General features: G+C 38.0%; 2 protein-coding genes, 1 non-coding gene and 2 pseudogenes across 3 annotated transcripts; 2 read left to right on the top strand and 3 right to left on the bottom strand.

Moving 5' to 3' along the window:
* The first annotated feature begins 577 nt into the window (after positions 1–577).
* On the top strand, positions 578–1576 carry LOC111830491. The gene has a single exon (XM_023782621.1). The coding sequence runs from the start codon at positions 578–580 to the stop codon at positions 1574–1576; it is 999 nt and encodes a 332-aa protein (XP_023638389.1).
* Positions 1577–4175: 2599 nt separating this feature from the next.
* LOC111829084 lies at positions 4176–4518 on the bottom strand (annotated as a pseudogene).
* Positions 4519–5613: 1095 nt separating this feature from the next.
* On the bottom strand, positions 5614–6069 carry LOC17877265 (defensin-like protein 115). The gene is made up of 2 exons (XM_006282237.2): positions 5954–6069; positions 5614–5864 (listed from the first exon to the last, which is right to left on the bottom strand). Exons 1-2 carry the CDS (start codon positions 6039–6041, stop codon positions 5707–5709), a joined length of 246 nt encoding a protein of 81 aa, XP_006282299.1. The 5' UTR covers positions 6042–6069; the 3' UTR covers positions 5614–5706.
* An 11511-nt stretch (positions 6070–17580) lies between these two features.
* LOC111829145 lies at positions 17581–17666 on the top strand (annotated as a pseudogene).
* Positions 17667–17858: 192 nt separating this feature from the next.
* On the bottom strand, positions 17859–17962 carry LOC111829132. Its single transcript, XR_002832690.1, has one exon. It is a non-coding gene; the product is annotated as a small nucleolar RNA R71 (small nucleolar RNA).
* Between the last annotated feature and the right edge of the window lie 2597 nt (positions 17963–20559).

Genomic DNA, 20559 nt, shown 5'->3' on the forward strand with positions numbered 1-20559 from the left:
AGATGATGAGTCTTCTTCTATGGTTATCTACGGTTCTTCTTCTTCTTTGTTATCTTCCTCCAAAGGGAAAAAGATGAAGAGAAAGAGATTTGACCTTCCATCACCTACTCCAGGTGGCGTTCTCTCTGATCAAGGAGGGAAGCGTCACACCCCATAATATGTTTATATGTCGAGTAACTTTTTTTGGAATGTGCGAGGTCTTAACGAATCGTCAAAGCATCGACCTCTTAGCAACTGGCTTCATGTTCATAAAGTTACCTTTGGAGCCCTTTTGGAGTTGCATGTTAAAGAAGCAAATAAGAACCATATTTTCTCTACTTTTGGTTCAGGAAGGACCCTTTTATCTAATTACCAGTTCTCAGACTTGGGAAGGATATGGATCATTTACAAAGCACCTACTAGAGCACGAGTTCTTTATGTGGATCTTCAGTCAATTACTTGTGAAATTTTGTTGGAGGATGGAACGGACCTCATTTATACAGCGGTTTACGCTTCGAATGAAGAGGAAGAAGGAAAAAAGCTTTGGTTTTCTCTTCGAAGTACTGAAGCAAATTTTGGTTTATCAAACAGGCCATGGATGGTTAATGGAGATTTTAAGATCCTTTGTCCAGCTGAAACCTCCAATGCTATTATTGTTTGCTCGACAAGAGGAATGAGGATGTTTGGTGATTGCCTAGCAGATTTAGGCCTCTTTGATCTCCCCTTTAGTGGACCTAGATTCACTTGGACAAATAAAAGATCTGTAGATCCTATTGGGAAGAAATTAGATCGATGCTTGGTGAATGGAAGTTGGCTAACAAGTTTCCCAAATAGTCATTGTACCTTTGAGGCTCCGGAGTTTTCAGATCATACACCTTGTCATATTCAGCTCAACACTCCTCCTCCTTCTTATGGTACCAGGCCATTCAAGTTTTTCTCCCTCTTAACAAAACATCCGCAGTTTTTGGATTCAATGAGGATAGCTTGGGCTCAGGTTGGAGTTTCAGTCTCTTCTCCTAAAGACTTTTGTTTCAAGCTAAAACAGATGAAAGGCCCGGTAAAATCTTTGATGAGGGATAATTTTAGTGAATTAGAGAAGCGAGTAGTTGAGGCTCATGCTAAGCTTAATCCTCTTCAGTTATTAGCTTTGAATGATCCTTCTCCCGTCAATCTTCAGAATAAAACTTTAGCAAAGGAAGTATGGGTGCATCTTAGTATTGCGGAGGAAAGCTTTTTTAAGCAGAAGTCTCGTCTCAAGTGGTTGGGCGAGGGTGATTATAACACTTCTTTCTTCCATAAGGTCTTTACGGCCAGAAATGCTGGGAATGCCATAAAGTTCTTGTTGAAACCAGATGGTTCTGCTACTTCTTCCCTTCAGGAAGTTCATGAGCTAGTTATAGATCTCTTGGCTGGAATTTTGTGCACAATCAAAGGACGATTTTGTTCCCAACTGCCTGAGTTTCTTGAATCTCTAATGCAAGCTTCTTGTTCATTTGCGCAACAATCTTCTTTGTTTGCTCCTTTCTCTAATGAAGCAATTAAGACTTGCCTTTTCAGAATGCCTACCAGATGGATTTTCTGCAGTTTTTTAAGTTGACATGGTCTATTATTGGGCAAGAGTTAACATCGGGAGTGCAACAATTCTTTCAGGATACTTTTATACCATCGGCCTTAAACTCTACATCTCTTGTACTTATTCCAAAAAGACCTGGAGCTGTTGAAGTGATAGACTTTCGACCTATTTCCTGCCTTAGTACAGTTTACAAAATCATATCTCGGCTTTTATTAGGCAGGCTAAAGGTTATACTTCCTAATCAAACCGCTTTTGTTAAGGATAGATTGTTGCTGGAGAATGTGCTATTGGCCTCAGAAGTTATGCAAGGCTATCATCTTAATTCAGGGAAAGAGGGAATTACTCTGAAAGTGGACATTTCAAAAGCCTTTGATTCAGTGAGATGGGACTTTCTTCTTAGCTCTCTTCATGCTTATAAGGTTCCCTTTGGTTTTATTAATTGGGTTAGAGCTTGTGTTTGCACTCCGTCTTTCAGTGTTAGTATAAATGGGGTTTCTTCAGGTTATTTTAAAGGAAGGACAGGTTTGCGCCAAGGAGATCCTTTATCTCCAGTTCTGTTTGTTCTGGTAATGAATGTGTTATCTCTAATGTTGAATAAAGCCGCAGTTGAAGGATCTTTCAAGTACCATCCTGGTTGTGAGGATCTTAAGCTTACACATCTTTGTTTTGCTGATGATTTATTAATCTTCTTGGAAGGGTCTGAACAATCGTGAAGAGGAGTTATGTCAGTCCTCTCAGATTTTGCGGAAATGTCCGGGTTGGGTATGAATATTGAGAAGACCTCCATGTTTTGCTCTGGTTTAAATGAGACTAGCTTGGACCGGATACAATTCCTATTTAATCTGAAGCCTGTCTCACTTCCAGTTAGATACTTGGGACTCCCTTTATGCTCCAAGAAGCTTTCGGTTAGAGATTGTGATCCCCTGCTGTCTCAAATTAGAAAGAAACTAAACTCTTGGACTCACAAGTTTCTAAGTTTGGCGGGAAGGTTAACACTTATCTCTACTGTTATCTCCGGCATAATAGGTTTTTGGACTAGTGCTTTCTTCCTTCCTAAGCAGGTTATTCGGAGGATCAATAGCCTTTGCAGCTCTTTTCTATGGCATGGAAAGACTGATACTCCCTCTGGGGCCAAAGTGTCATGGAATGACTTATGTTTCTCCAAAATGGAGGGTGGACTTGGATTAAGGAGCATTGGTAGTTGGAATGTGACTTGTGCCTTGAAACTTTTTTGGATATTGTTTTTTAGAGCTGGTTCTTTATGGGTGGCTTGGATAAGAAACAAGTATCTTTCTACATCTCCTTTGTGGGCGCTTAATGGGAAAAATGTTGCTTACTCTTGGAGTTTTAGAAAATTACTTAGGCTCCGTCCCGAAGCTCTTAAATTTTTCAGCATCAAGATCGGCAATGGTGATTCAACCTTTTTCTGGTGGGATCCATGGACTCCTTTTGGGTCTCTTTACCATTTTCTTGGTTAAGATGTCCTACTCACTTAGGGATCCCTCTATTTTCAACTGTGGCTGAATTGAGAATGGAGGATAGATGGTCTCTCTTTAATGCCAGAACAGAGAGACAAGTTCTTCTCCATCCTTTCATCACTACCATTAATTTGTCCTTATCAAATGATACTCCAGTTTGGGCTATTGATGGTATCCCTTAAAAGTCTTTCTCTTCAAAAGATGTGTGGAATGCTGTTAGGATTTCAAAACCAGGAAAATTTTGGGCTCCTCTTGTGTGGCACAAAGCAGCCATCCCAAGACATGCTATAACCGCTTGGTTGTTTATTCTCAATCGGAATCCTACTCTTGATCGTTTATCTTCATGGGGTTATGATGTTGAGGTAGATTGTCTCCTTTGTGGTTTAGCTCAAGAATCACGAGATCATCTGTTTTTTAACTGTTCTTTTTCTGCTGAGGTATGGCAATTGATAACTCAAAAACTTCAGATCCCAGCTTCTCCGTTTTTATGGGATCAAATACTTCTATGGCTGCGATCAACTTCAGTATCAAAGCAAAAAGAATTAGCTCTCCTTCAAGGATGGCAGGGTGCGATCTATGAACTATGGTGAGAGAGAAATCGACGTTTCCATGACGGTGTCTCTCTTTCTCCAGCTACAATTACTCGGGTCATTCTATCCACTATGGAAAATAAGTGTAGTTCAATGATGACGCTAGGCTCAAAGCGTGGGGCTTCTATTCTTCAATGCTGGATTCCCTAAAGCTGCACTTTATATTCGTTTCTATTTTCAAGTTTCCTTTGTTTGGATCCTTGGTCCTCCTAGTACTACTAGTTACTAGTTCTATCCTCTTTTCTGGTTGTAATGGTTCTATATTACCTCTCTGTATACTTTTACTGTTTATATAAGAAAACCCTTTAACAAAAAAAGCAATCTATATGATCCGTTCTGTTTTATGATACAATTTGTTTAGATATTTGTATGTATGTATCTATTATATAATGTATGTATGTATCTAAACTTGTTTAAAAATCTGAGAAATCTAAAAATAACGAAAAACTTATAAATTTGTATAGATATTCAATTCATATTATATAAAAGTACATTCAAAATAAAATTAATCATATTTTCTCTATGAAAAAACAATCTTTTATTTTCTAGAGATTATTATTCAGTGAGACAACAACAATGGGTCGGAGTACATTCACCGTAATATGTCAAACTCATTTTTCTACATAACGCCATGCAGCCTTGAGTCCCTGCTTTGATACACGGTGCTCAACTGAAGCAACTTTTCGAGTTTTGCTTGACTCCAATATCTATTTAATATAATAATTTAACAAATCGTTATAATCATACAAAATGATATAAAAATATCTTCATAACTAAGGAAAAAGTTTGAAAATATAAATAAGTTCATACCAAGAGTGGTATCAGAGCAATGAACATAAGGTGTGACAAAAAGAATAGTGAGAAGAAATAAGACAAGTAACTTTTTGGTGAGAGCCATGATAACTTTGTAAGAGTTTTTTTTTTGTTTTTGTTTATAAGTTATAGCCAATGGCTGATATATATACATAGTCCATAGAAATAGCCAACTCGGAATCTTGACATGCCTGTTCCAACCAAAATAATGCAAACAAATATGTAAACAGATCAAGGATACAATAATATCTCCCAAATCCCAATAATTTTAAACTACAGAAAAATATGTAAAGAACAAAAGAAACACAATTATGTAAACATTATCTAAACAATTATTGAGGAAACACAATTATATATGTAAACAGATCAAGATATCCCAATACCCTAAGCTAAAAAAAATATTGAGGACAAACAAAATAATAATCTTTTTGGTTGTAGATGAAAGAGAAATAATCTTTAGATTCATTTCTTATATTTTAAGGGGGTGTAAGAGATTTGTGTAGAATTTATAGAACGTATATTATTCAAACATAAATTTTAATAAGTCTCATGAAATCGAGTGCTTATTTAACTAATAATTTCAAAATCCACTGTTACTGAAAATAATTTGTGGATTTGAGAGGATTTGAGAAAAGTTCCTTAGTTGAAAATACATAAATCTAAATCTCTTGGTTTTAGGTGGAGATTTGAATGGATTTTACCAAAATGAATTTTTTAAAAATCATCAACATCAATTAAAAACTCAAAAAAACTCAAATCACTTTAAATCCTACTTAAAATAAACCCCCTTATAGTTGAGGTACTGATTTAGTCAACGATTCTAGTCTTATCTTTCTTTACTTATTGGAGGTGACAACAACTGCAGATATGTTTTGAAAAAGTTTGGACTTGCGTTAACTTTAATAATAATTTATATTTTAAAAACAAATTATATTGTATAATTATTTTGATAAGGTACACTTCTATATTATGATCTCAATCTTTTGTATAAGATATTGAATAATGAATGTAAACTATTGATATAATTTTTCATCAACTGATATTGAATAATGAATGTAAACTATTGATATAATTTTTCCTCAACTGATATTATACAAGTTTATACATTTTTGCTATTTGTGAAATTTATCAATAGAATGTCAAGATATTCGTTTTAAAATTAAACTGCAATAAATCAAAATAAAGAACAAAAAGAAGAAATATATTGTTTCTCACAAACTTTAAGAGAAGCTAATGATATTAACTTTTGGAAATAATAATTATTAGTAATAGATTATTTTGTCTTAGAGATACAACAACATTGGGTGGGAGTACATTCACCATATAATAAAAAGCTTATATCTCTGCAAAACTCCATACAGCCTTGAGTCCCTGCTTTTTTACAAGGGTCATGACTAAAACATTTTTTCCACTCTTGCTTGATTCCGAAACCTATACTTAGACCAACATATACTTTATAATTAAAAAAGGATGAAAATACGTTGATAATAAAAATTGGAGAGTTAAATAATAAGAAATACCAGGAAAGCTATCAGAGCATTGAACCAAAGATATGACCATGATGATAGTGAGAAAAAATGCGATTAAATGTTTTTTGCTTATAGCCATTCTTATGTTAATTTTCTCAACTATGTTTATGATTTTTCTTTTCTTTCACTTAGGATGATTATATATAATAACATACTTAAAAGGTATTTGGTAAAGTCAAAGATAAAAAGAGAACATAATCTTTTAATTTATTACACTACATTTATATTTTAAAAGAAAAATATATGTGATTCTTACCTAATTATTCAACACTAGTGAGATAATATTTATGGTTTTAGACAATTGCAATTTAAATTATTATCTCTTGATTTTGTTTAAATTTTGGAATATGTTCTCCAGAATCCAATGGTTTAAATGCTATTATCAATAAAGATAATATGTAATGATTTTATTATATAAGACTGGTTTTCAAAGTTACCCATTAATATTACCATGACACATGTCAATTAAAGTTTACTAAACCTTAAAAAAAAAAAATTATAATCCTAATATAAAAAATAAATCTAAACATAACTAAAATAAAATATTGTTTTAATGGAAAAAACATTAAATATAGTTTTATTGAAAAAAGTTTTCTTTCTTAATATATATTAATCCAAAAAATAGTTATGAAAAAAATGTTTAATGTATACTATATAAAAAATTGTATATATACTAAATTGGTTAATATATACTATATAACATTATATATACTAGGTTGGTACATGCGCTACGGCGCGAGATTGTTCTTCTATTTTATTTTCTAAATAGTTTTTTTACGTTTTCGGAAATAATAATATTTGTATGTTATTTTTAATTAAATTATTATTAATATAGTTTTAGTGTTCTTTGCTAATAGTTTTTTTTTTTAGTTCCTTGCTTCAAATATATATATTTGAACATAAGAAGATTAACAAAATATGAATATAAGTTTTATATATCTTGTTTATTGCTTTCAACATTTTTACATTTCTCCTATGCTGTATATATTGTTCTTTTCTCATTTATCAATATCTTTATATCTAAAAAATTAGAATTTAAAAAGGTTAATTAGTAAGATGAAAAAAATATTACATAATTAGATGTCTAATTACTATTGGTCCTTTAAAATCCTATGTGGATCGGATCCGCGCTACAGTGCGGAAGAAATTGCCGGGTTTTTTTGGTTTTAATGTAAATGACATTATGAAAAATCGATTGTTGATGTTGATGTTGATGTTAGATGTTTTAGTATTTTTTTTTGGTTAAAAAGTACACGTAAAAAGTAGTTAGGGATTGAGGAAGATTAAGAAATATATTGTATTATATTCCTCCATACTTTGAAGTTTTTCATCACATTTGTCACTTGATCAAGTAAATCTTTTTCAATAAAACAAACTAGAAAAACAGTTCTTAAATTGATCACCTATACGAATACGTAAACTAGTCTTCACATTTTTCAATGGTAGGTGTGGCTAGAGGTAAAGTCCAAACTAGCTTTAAAAGACGATAAACCTGAGGATGTGAAAGATGTTTCCTTGTCCCATCATCACCCGTGCATGATCTCCTAAACTTTTCAAATTAGAAAATCTTCCACCTTTCCGGTAATTGTCGATGTATAAGCCAAGTTGATGCTCGAGTGATATATAATCGCCATGAATATAATCTTCAAAACTAAACTCATATAATCTCAAAACTTTTAATAATCAAACTCATGAAATGAATCATTAGGGCTTAAAGAAGCAATACAACCAAGTAATTTAGTGTTTACTTTATCAAAACGATCATTAAACCTTGAATTTGGATATCCAATACATTGTAAAAACACTATACTTAGTAATGGTGCAAGGTTGGTCATTGTGTGAGCTGAGATCCACGTACGGGGAGCTGGAGTGAATTGGGTGGAATCCTATTTCCTGGAACGAACTCGTACCGTGAACAAACTGTTGCTCTAACGAAAGGAAATATTCTAATTTTGTATTGCTTAAGAAGAAATTCGTCCCCCGTACAATTGGTTTCCTATGCTATTTATACAAGTTGTGCAAGCCCAGTAATCTAAGCGCGATCATCGCCCCGCTGATCTCGTGATCTCCATTACAATGATGTTTGAGTACGAGATCATCAGTTACGATCATGCCTTCACTTCCAGAGCTCGCCTTTAGCTTCTACAAGAAAGGCCATGTGGATTCGGAATGGGCCTTTCATTACCGGCTCGGGCGAAATTGGCCCACTAGGCAAGAGTGCTAATTCTGGTATCCACAGTCAAGTTGCTTTGTTTTCTGCGCTTTCTTGGATCAACAAATTCTTAATCTATAATGACCAACTCAATGTCATAATTCTCACAAAAAGAAGAAACTTTATAGTGATGAGAATCCCATCCATCATCGCTGAGCTTGCATAATTGATGCTTGGTAGACTTCACTAATGACATGGCGTTCAAATAATCTCTTGTTCTTTCCTTTGTATTGCCATTGATAAATTGTTTGTGAGTCCAAGAAGAAGCAACATCAACTATAAGTAGAACACAAAATCAATGTATTAAGGTACTTGAGAAGACAATTATCGTGTTGTCTTTTGGTACCATTTGTAACGCCCCCCATCATCACCTCTCCCAATAGACCCCATGTTCACTCTCAGCCTATGGGCCCAACTCTCTTAATGGGCTTCATGTCCTTTCACTAAGCCCATGAGCCCATTCATATCTGTGAGACCATGGTTTCCGGAGAGGTTTAAATGAATTGATTTAGCACTAAAGTGCACTTATATTTTTGGTCAAACGACCTGAGAGAACTTCATAGTCAAGTGTGCTTATGCTTGAGTAGTCTAGGGATAGGTGACCTTCCCGGAAGTGGTTGTCCGAACTGTGTGAGTGAGATCAAAACAAAGGAAAATAGCATGTGGTGATGTCTAGGTTCGGTAAACAAGTATTTAAGCCTCCTGGACATAGTATTTAAGCCCAGCTGTCGGATATGGGCTGGCTCATGGGCTCGCCTAGTGAGTGGACGTGAGGCCCATTCAGAGAGGTGGGTGATACTAGGATTTTGCTATCAATTACCCTAGAGTACTATCATGTCATTGCAGCACAATAAATATCAATCCAATCAGGTGTGATGCTAGCAATCAAGATATATCAGAAATGATTAAGTCAAGCAAGTATAAATGATTTTTGGTTTTCAGTGATCCTAAGCGAACATGTTAAACATGCGATAAATGTAAGGCTGTAAAACATAAACTACCATGCATAAACTAAAACGTAATGATTATTGATACTGGCAAGAAAACAAAGCAGAACAAGTAAATAACAAGAGAATTAAACAGAAAGCACAAATGGATAGAAAGATCCCGAGGATGAGGTTATTGATGTAGGTGGAGTATGCTAATCTACTTCGAGTGTTTATCAAACTGCAAATATTCTAATCCCTAGACAATGAACTTCTAACACTAGTCAATCCAATCTCTTGGCAGAAACTATCAAGTTTACAACACTTCCTAATCTCAATTCTCATTGATGAAACATGTAGTAAACATGCATAAAGAAACAGCTCATTAATGTCAATAAACATCTTAGACCAACCAATCTCTTGGGCTAAGCATGTAAATCACTGGCACTAGTTGGTTCAGACATTTCATCATATACCTTTCGGGTATGAAATGTCTATGACCTAGTTCCAATTGATCAGAGTAGAACTAGCTAATAAAACTCTAATCCAGAAGGGAAACAAAACGAATCTAACATAAACACTCTAGCAAACTAACATCCTCCACCTAATCAATCCCATCCTCAAGAACCCTAACACTACTCAGACGCAGAAATCATGTTAAACATCATGAAACACGAATCGTTCAAAACATGCATAATAATAAGGATGATAGGAAGAGTAACAACAAAGATTTAATAACTAGTTGCAAAATCTCAATAACTCAAAACAAATATCAATTACAATTTTCTGGATTGTTTGGTGGCTAACAACAAAAACCTAATAAAAACTCAATCCCTTGGGCAATCCAAATGAGACCTATTTATAACAATGTTTGGGAATACCTTAAAACATAAAACAACAACGTAGAAGCGGTTTAAAAGTTGTTGTGAATAAGTTGGTCGAGTGAGCATCTTCTCTACTTTGCTCGATCGTGTCACTCGAGTGAGCACGTCGAGTGACGGTTGTTTCGCATCCCGTCTTCTCACTCGATCTCCCTACTCGATCAACCGCTCGATCCGCTACTCGATCACCCTACTCGATCCGCTACTCGATCACGTCCATCGAGTGAAGTATGTTCCCGCAATGCATCCTTGCTTCTCACTCGATCGCCCCCTCGATCTTGTGCATGCCGAGTAACGCTTGTTACTCTGCTTCGCTCTGCATGTCTCATAAGTACCTGAAACACTCAAAATATGCAGAATGTATGCAAGACATGCATGATATGCGTTAAACCTACCTAAGTATGTAAAACATGCAGAAAGGGATCAATATAATGCGAATCAACAAGTGAATGATGCCGAAAGGATGATGAATACACGCTCAAAAAGTGATGAAATACAAACTTATCAACTCCCCCAAACTTAGTCTTTACTTGCCCTCAAGCAAAGCAAAAGAAACAAAGTGGAAGAGAGGTTTGAAAATGGGGTCTCAGAACCTGTAACTTGCAAGATAGAGCAGTTAAAATCAATGTCTAGGTTGCTAAGTCTGTGATGCATGCTGAGAGAACTTTACTTAAAGACTTTAGACAAACTCATCAAATCCGAAACTCACTTGGCTAGGTAGAAAAAGTTTTTGAGAATCAAGAGGGTTTAATAAATTTCAGGACAAGGATCTCTCAATGAATGGATTGAGCTTTAGGGAGAATGCTAAAGGTAAGGACCAATAAATGCATACAGGAGTAAAACCTTGACTACCCAATGGTTCCCAAGTGCTTACTCCTAATCATCTAAACCCGAATGATCCCTACGTCTACCCTTTAACATCAATCCCATTTTTTTCTTTTTGCCTTAGGAGAAGTTATTATCAATACTAGTGGATAGGGGGTTTCTTCTTTACTATGGATCTGTTTTCTTCTTACGTTATAAGACATCAAAACTTTTTCTCTTTCTTTACATCCCAGAACCATTCTCTGTATAACATGCTATCCCCACAAAAATCAATCACTAGAGTATGAACTTCTAGAAAAACAGTCTCCTCCTAAGGACACAACTTTTTCTGTTTCTCTTCTTTCTTTCCACAATCATTCCAATCCCAAACCCAAGTAAGAATCCAGACCTAGTCCTATCAGATTTGAAAGTGAAAATCAGAACTATTCAAGATTTTAATCCTGTCGGCTCATACCTAACACGTTCTCCCAAGCATAATCCGGTAAAAGGCCTACCACTCAAAAATGATCAATTGGCTTGAAAGAAAAGGATAGGCTGTGGGTATGGCAAACTGATCAAAAGAAAGATCAGCTACTTGGATCAACAAGAGTGGTGAAAGGAGGAAGATGATCCAAATATGTATATGGTGACCATGAGCATGCAAGCAAAACACAACCAGATATTTGCAAGTCAAGATTAAGTTCTTATAAGGTAAGGAATAAGATCATATCACAACATGTTTCAACCAAGTTCAAGAATGCTCTTCATGAATTCCAAGTTTGTTTCAGACTTACTTCAAGTTCAATCATCATGCATCAAAGAGCTAACAACCAGGGTATTGATCTCAACTGGTGAATCATATCAAGTTAACAAGGTGTAAATCATTATCGCCACCTATGCTAATGCAACAGTCCTACATGAAACAATGTAGACTCAATCCTAGTATACAAATGCAAGCTACATGATCACTCTGTTTTTAAAGATTTATTCTGAAAAATTTTCAAATTTTTAGGGGTTTTCAGTGCACATATATGAATGCAAATTATATGCTAAAAATTCAAAATAAGAAAAGAGAACACAACATCAAACGTCATCCCAAACCCTCCTCCAAACTTAAATCACATAGTCCCTTGTGTAATAAAAATTTGAGAGTTGGTTTGACAATCAAACAAACGAAAGTATGAAAATGCAATGGTATATACAGATAAAGGTTTGGAGTGGTACCTACTGAAAATAGCAGTCCAGGTACTGAGTCATGGACTCGCTTGTATAAGCACCTGGTGCTGGCTGCACAGGAGGAGCCTCTGTAGGATGCTCAACGTTCTGCTCGACCGGATCCGCAGTGAGGTCTTGGAAATGATACGTACCTGGATCAACAGTCAGGTCCTCAATGTGATCCTCAGCTTGATCTATGGTCAGATCCTCAACATGATGCTCGCCTGGCAAGTGTGATGAACTAGCTTTTGCCTTCCGTCTCACGGCCTTCTTCTTTTTCCTTTTCTCCTTCTTTTTGCTAGTCCTAAGCTCAGGGGAGGACTGTGTAAGAGGAGAAGAAGAAACATTATGCTCTCTATACTCATAGTCGGAATGACGTGATGGAGAAGGAGTTCTGTAGCGTGCTGGGACATCACTCGTGGACAAACAGCGCTGAACTTGTCTAGCATCTTGCGGAGTAGTGTCTGCAAATGCTGTGGTGGTGGAGGCGCATCTAAACTTACTCATGAAGCTCTTCATCTTCGACTTCATAGATTTTATTGTCTTGTCTTGCAGCATGTTCCACTTCTGAAGTGTATTGATACGCTTGTGAGCCTCTACCAAACTCTTGCCTTGTCTAGGCGCTGTGTAGTCCTTGAGGCGAGAGATGGAGAATCGAGTGATGGATTGAGTGGTTGGTGAGGAGACGATGAAAATCGTGTGTTTGGTGAGGATAAGGAGGATGGATGTTGTGTGGGTGTAAAGAGATATGGGAGAATAATTGAGAGGATAAGAAAATAAATGGGTAAAAAAGATGTTGGGGATCAAGTGGTTTTTTTTTTTTTTTTAACACCCCTTGAAGTAACAACCCCAACATTTTTTTCCTCTGTAACATCATGGATTCCACATCCGCCATCACACCCTCCTTTTAACTGTTCTGATATGCATGTCCAAACTCCCTTAACATGTAATCCTGATCATCATAAAACCAAAAAGAAAAATAAAAAACACAAAAAATCCTAAGCAATATGTACAGGGATACCTTTGGGACTTCCTCCCAAGTGAGCTTATTTAAAGTCACTAAGCTTGACTGTTTATGCCTTCTAGGCTTTGGGAGGCTCATAGAGAGGTATGGAGGACCCCTCTGGTGTCTCTTGATCAGCTAGGTAACGCTTGACACGTTGACCGTTAATAGTGAACTCGCTGCCATCCTTGTTCAGGACAGTGATCGCACCAAATGGCAAAACATCTTTGATTTCAATGGTCCAGACCATCTAGACTTGAGCTTTCCGGGAAACAGCTTATGTCTGGAATTGAACAGCAAGACGTGATCTCCAGCCTTAAGCTCCTTAACAACAATCCTCTTGTCATGGAAAGCTTTGGTTCTCTCCTTGTAGATTTTGGAAATTTCAAAAGCATCAAGTCTGATTTCCTCAAGTTCATGGATGTCAAGAACTCTCTTTGCCTGGGCTGCATCAATGTCCAGGTTCAGAAGCTTGATAGCCCAAAGCGCCTTATACTCAATCTCCACAGGGAGATGACATGCTTTACCATACACCAACTGAAAAGGCGTCCTTCCCGTTGGTGTCTTGAAAGCTGTCCTATACGCCCATAGAGTATCATCCAACTTGGTAGACCAATCTTTCTTCGAAGCCCCAACAACTCTTGACAAGATTCCTTTTATCTGCTTGTTGGAGACCTCAACTTGTCCACATGTCTGGGGATGGTAGGCTGTATACACCTTATGCTTCACACCATACTTCTTCCACATGTTTTCAAAAACTTTGTTGATGAAATGTGTATCACCATCACTGATCACTGCTCTTTGTACTCCATACCTGGGAAAAATGATGCTCTTGAACAGTTTCAGAATAACCTTGTGATCATTGGTGGGACTTGCAATGGCTTCATCCCATTTTGAAACACAATCAACTACGACCAGAATGTAGACGTTGCCATTTGATGGAGGGTTGAACGGTCCCATGAAATCAATTCCCCAAACATAAAAAATTTCTACTTCTAAAATCGGGTTCTGAGGCATCTCATTCCTTCTGTTGATGTTACCCATCCTCTGGCAAGCGTCACACTTGGGGATGTAACTGTTTGTATCCTTGAACAACGTTGGCCACCAAAGGCCTGCTTGAAGATCCTTCTGAACTGTCTTGAATGTAGCGAAGTGTCCTCCATATGCAGATCCATGACAGTGCTCGAGCACTCCCTGCACTTCCCTTTCTGCTATGCATCTCTTAAACAGCCCATTTGAACCTCTCTTGTACAAGTAAGGTTCATCCCAGAAGTAGTGGTTAACATCTCTAAAAAACTTTTTTTTCCTATAAGGATCCATGTCTGCAGGAATTTCTGCACAGACCTTGTAGTTCACCACATCCGCATACCAGGGCATACTCTCTGAATTTACTGCTAGACATTGAAGCTCCTTAATAGTCATTCCTGTTTGAAGCATCTTCTTGCATATCTCAACGACTATAAGATGTTCTTCAGGCATAGAGTCATCGATAGGGACTGGATCTTCTATTCTCATTCTGGACAGGTGATCAGTAACGCCGTTCTCTATCCCCTTCGTATCAACAATCTCCATATCAAACTCCTGTAGTAGAAGTATCCATCTAAGCAGTCTCGGTTTGGTATCCTTCTTGGAGTATATATGCCTAAGCGCGGCATGATCTGTGTATACTACAACTTTTGATCCTACCAAGTAACTTCTGAATTTCTCAAACGCAAAGACTATAGCCAAGAGCTCTTTCTCTGTTGTTGCATACCTCTCTTGTGTCTCATCAAGGGTTCTGCTCGCATAGTAGATGACATGCAGCTTCTTCTCTATTCGTTGCCCCAACACAGCCCCTACTGCATAATATGAGGCATCACACATTATCTCAAAAGGGTGATCCCAGTCTGGAGCTTGGACTATTGGTGCTGAGACTAACGCTTCCTTGATTTTGTTGAAAGCTTCCAGACAGCTTTCATCAACTATAAACTCGACCTCCTTGCACAGCAATCTTGTAAGGGGTCTTGCAATTTTTGAGAAGTCCTTGATGAATCTTCTGTAAAACCCAGCATGTCCAAGGAAACTTCTTATATCCTTGACTGTCTTGGGAGGCTGCAACTGTACCATGACCTCAATCTTTGCTTTATCAACCTCAATCCCTTTCTCTGATACCTTGTGTCCCAACATTATCCCTTCGTTCACCATGAAGTGGCACTTCTCCCAGTTGAGCACTAGGCTTGTCTCCTCACATCTTGTCAATACCCTGTAGAGATTCAACAAACATTAGGAGAAGGAGGAGCCATACACGGAAAAATCATCCATGAATACCTCCACCATCTCCTCTATCAAATCCAAGAATATTGAGGTCATACACCTCTGAAATGTTGCAGGTGCATTATACAAACCAAAAGGCATGCGTCTGTAGGCAAATGTGCCATAGGGACAAGTGAAAGTAGTCTTTTCCTGATCATTTGGGCGGATAGGGATTTGGAAAAATCCGCTATACCCATCAAGGAAACAGTAGTAGGGATGATTGGCTAATCGTTCTAACATTTGATCAATGAAAGGAAGTGGAAATTGATCTTTCCTAGATGCAACATTCAGTTTTCTGTAATCAATTCACATCCTATGGCCAGTGATAGTCCTAGTGGAAATCAATTCTTTTTTCATTTTTTATCACTGTAATTCCCCGTTTCTTATGTACACAATGTACTATCAGAGATAGGATTGATAACCCCAGGATTCAACATTTTAAGAATTTCTTTTTTCACAACTTCCTTAAGATTAGGATTCAATCTCCTCTGAGGTTCAATATTGGAGTATGATTCATTTTCCAGATTAATCCTATGCATGCAGAGACTAGGTGAAATCCCCTTGATATCATCTAAGGAATAACCTATGGTCCTTCTATATTTTCTAAGCTTAGTGACTAGCAACTCTAATTCCTCATTACTCAAACTAGCATTCACAATGACATGATAAGTAGAGTTAGATCCAAGGAATACATACCTCAGTCCTGAGGGTAGCGAATTGAGCTCAACCTTGGGAGCTTTTAACTCTTACCAGTCATCATTAGCCGCATTGACAGGGTCAACAGCAGGGTGAGTGATCGGGCTGCCACTGACTTCCTCCTCTACTGTGCATACCTCCTTGACAGACTCATCCAATTCATCAAAATGTTCTGAATCATCAGTTGCCTTGTAGGTATCCAGTAACGTTTCGTAGACCTTTGTCTCAGCATGAAGAAATCCATATGATCCATTCTTTGTCAAGGCTGTCTTGAGATGATCCTCCTCAGCAAGTTCTTCTAAAAGTTTATCAGCTAGCTGATCCATCTCCTCTATCCGGAACACCTTGCCATTGATTGATGGTTTCTTCATAGACTCCTTGATGTCAAATGTCATCTTAAAGTCTTCTCCCAAGCATAAGCATAGGTCTAACTTCCCCTTCTTAACATCAATGATAGCTTCAGCAGTGGTTAGGAATGGTCTTCCAAGAATCAGGGGATCCTTAGGCTCTTCATCCATTTCCAAGACAACAAAATCTGTGGGAACTTCAACAACACCAATTCTTATTGGCAGGTCTTCCAAGAATCCATGTGGGAGCCTCACTGATCTGTCAGCTAGAATGAGAGATATGTTGCATGCCTTGTATCTTGTGAATCCTAAACGCTTAGTCACAGACAATGGCATCAGACTCACAGAAGCTCCATAAACTTGATAGTTTCTGCCAAGAGATTGGATTGACTAGTATTAAAAGTTTATTGTCTAGGGATTAGAATGTTTGCAGTTTGATAAACACTCGAAGTAGATTAGCATACTCCACCTACATCAATAACCTCATCCTCGGGATCTTCTATCCATTTGTGCTTTCTGTTTAATTCTCTTGTTATTTACTTGTTCTGCTTTGTTTTCTTGCCAGTATCAATAATCGTTACGTTTCTTGCCAGTATCAATAATCGTTACGTTTCTTGCCAGTATCAATAATCGTTACGTTTTACAACCCTACCATAGCTCATGCTTGGTAGTCTATGTTTTACAACCTTACATTTATCGCATGTTTAATATGTTCGCTTAGGATCACTGAAAACCAAAAATCATTTATGCTTGCTTGACTTAATCATTTCTGATATATCTTGATTGCTAGCATCACACCTGATTGAATTGATACCTATTATACTGCAATGACATGATAGTACTCTAGGGTAATTGATAGAAAAATCCTAGTATCAGTATCTACCTTGGTTCAGGATATAACTTATCTCCTCAGATTGTTCTCCCTCCCTATTCAGAATCTGGAAAGGGCCATCTTCAAAGACGAAATGGATGTTCCTCTGCTGACTCATCAATAGCTTGTCCAACTTATCATTCACAGCTTTCATCTCCTTCTTGTACTTCTCATCAAGATATGTGCTTGCCCTGATGGTTCTATCATAATCTTCATTGTAGTTGCCATCAGATTGGGATAGGTTCTCAACAAGCTCCCAACCTTCGTCGACGTCCTTGTTCAGAAAGTTGCCATTGTTGGCACTGTCAAGCAACATCCGGATCTTTGGGAGAACACCCCGGTAAAGAGTACTGAGGAGAGACTCCTTGGTGAAGCTATGGTGGGGGCACTGAAACTGATAACTTTTGAAGCGTTCCCAGGCTTCACAAAGCGTTCCCTGGATCACCTCGATGAGTTTGATCGTCTCTGCAATCTCACCAAGATCAATGGGGTCAAAGAGGATGGTTTTAAGCTCCGACTCTTCCCATTCTCTCTGGGTGACAAAGCGCATCAATGGGAGAAAACTCTACCTCATGGATCTATCACCTGCTGGGAACAATGCAAGTAATCATTTCTTGCCAAGTTCTTCTCAAACTCCAGAACTGCACGTCTGCGCAATGAGATTTCTGGGTTCACTCAGAAGAATGGTGAAACACTATGTGAAGCATGGGAGCGCTTCAAAAGTTATCAGTCTCAGTGTCCCCACCATGGCTTCAGCAAAGAGTCTCTCCTCAGTACTCTCTACCGGGGCGTTCTCCCAAAGATCAGGATGTTACTTGACACTGCCAGCAATGGCAACTTCATGAACAAGGACGTCGACAATGGTTGAGAGCTTGTTGAGATCCTAGCCCAATCTGATGGGAGCTACAATGAAGACTATGATAGAACCATCAGGGCAACCACAAATCTTGGTGAGAAGTACAAGAAGGAGATGAAAGCTGTGAATGATAAGCTGGACAGACTCTTGATGAGCCAGCAAAGGAATTTCCATTTCATCTCTGAAGAAGATCCTTTCCAGATTCCACATGGGGAGGGAGAACATTCAGAGGAGATAAGCTATGTCCAGAATCAAGGTGGATACAACACAGGATACAATTCCTATAAGCAAAACCCCAATCTGTCTTATAGGAGCACCAACGTTGCAAATCCACAAGACCAAGTATATCCACCTCCACCACAGCAGCAGGGGCAAAACAAACTATTTGTCCCTTACAACCAAGGTTATGTGCCTAAACAACAGTTTCAGCAAGGTTACCAATCTCCAACTGGACCACCACCAGGATTTCAACCTTAAAAAGCTCTGCCAGCTCAGGCACCAGATCATGACATGAAAAACATGCTGCAACAGTTATTACAAGGACAGACAAGTGGATCTATAGAGTCTGCTAAGAAGTTTGCAAAGATGAATAATAAGATGGACTGCACATACAATGCTCTCAATCTCAAGATTGAAGCTTTGACTTCTAGAATGCTTCACCTGGAAAGCAAGAATGCATCTACTTCTTCAGGACAACTCCCAGGGAAAGCCATCCACAACCCCAAAGAGTTTGCTACAGCCCATGCCATCACCTTAAGAGCGTTACCTATTACAAAAAGCTCTATGGATATCACTGTGGACAGTGAGGATCTTGATGGGGAGGATTTTTCTCCAAATGAAGATTCCACACAACAAATCAAAGTCGATCATGATCCACCTGCCATGGTAAAACACGATGTTCCAAAGAGTAAGGAACCACGTTACATTCCTCCACCCTACACGCCTCCATTACCATTCCCTGAAAGATTCAAGAAAAAAAATATGGAGAAGTATAAAGGACTGCTCGACACACTCGAAGGGACTGAACTAACAAAAGCTTTGGTAGATGCTCATGCAAAGATTCCGTCTTACAATAAAATCCTAAAAGAGGTCCTATTGGGGAGGATTCAAGAGAAGAAGGAAATAACTAAATATGCTGAGGAAAAAGCTGAGGAAGATGAGAGAGTAAAATCACTTAACCATGAGTATTGTGCCATTTTCCATAGAGAGGTTATCCCAAAGAAACTAGAAGATCCTGGTTCATTTACTTTGCCTTGCACAATAGGTCCACTATCTTTCAGTAGGTCTCTCTGTGACCTAGCAGCGTCGGTTCGTCTCATGTCTCTCTCTGTGGCTAGAAGGTTAGGTTTTACACAATACAAAACGTGCAACCTATCTCTCATCTTGGCAGACAGAACGGTTAGGGTTCTATATGGCTTGTTGGAAGATCTCCCAGTAAAGATTGGTGAAGTAGAAGTACCAACTGACTTCATTGTTTTGGAGATGGATAATGAGCCTCAAGATCCACTCATTCTAGGAAGACCATTCTTCGCTACAGCAGGAGCAATCATTGATGTCGGGAAAGGGATGATTGATCTCAATCCGGGTTAAAACTTCAAGATGAAGTTTGATATCAAGGACGTCTTGAGTACGCCAACAGTTGATGGGCACACTTTCTCCACTGAAGATGAGTCAACTAAGCAAATACTCAAGCAAGGTGTCAAAGAATCTATGGATCCCTCATCGGATGGTTGTTTAGAACTTCGAATTATCAATGTTTTGAAAGATTCAGTGAAAAGGTTAACAGCTATGGTCAAGGAAATGGGTGGGCAAATCAAGAAACTCAAAAGAAAAATCAATGGTCCTTGTCCAAGGAGACAGAGTGTGAGTGTAAGGATGAGCAGCAGATCCTGTGATATTGACCTAGGAAAAAGAGGAGGAATGAAATCTCTGAGAATAGAGGGTGCTTCAACACCTCTCTATGAGCCTCCTTAAGCCTAAAAGGCATAAACAGTCAAGCTTAGTGACTTTAAACAAGCTCACTTGGGAGGAAGTCCCAAAGGTAGCCCTGTAAATACTGCTTAGGATTTCTTGTTATTTTGATTTTTGTTTTTGGTTTTATGGTGGTCAGGACGTCAGACATGTTCATATATGTTCGTCCATGAGTGATGTACTAGCACGCAATAGAACTCCTTCTCCATCAAGACATTCCGCTTATGACTATAGGGCACAATGTTTCTTTCTCTCCTACAAGGCAATCTTCCCATGATCTTAGGGACAGCAAGAAGAAAGAGAAAATGAAAAAGAATGATGCAGCAAGGCGGAAAGCAAAGGCGAGCATCACGTTGAGGATTTGACTATGGATCCAGACAAGCATCTCATTGAAGACCGGACTGTTGATCCAGGAGCGTATTATTTTGAAGATCCTAGGGATCCGGTTGAACATCATGTTGAGGATACGGTCGAGCAGAACGTTAAGCATCCTACAGAGGCTCCTTCTGTGCAGCCTGCACCA

This window comes from Capsella rubella, unplaced genomic scaffold (assembly GCF_000375325.1).
Source record: "Capsella rubella cultivar Monte Gargano unplaced genomic scaffold, Caprub1_0 scaffold_8, whole genome shotgun sequence".
Lineage (NCBI taxonomy): Eukaryota > Viridiplantae > Streptophyta > Magnoliopsida > Brassicales > Brassicaceae > Capsella > Capsella rubella.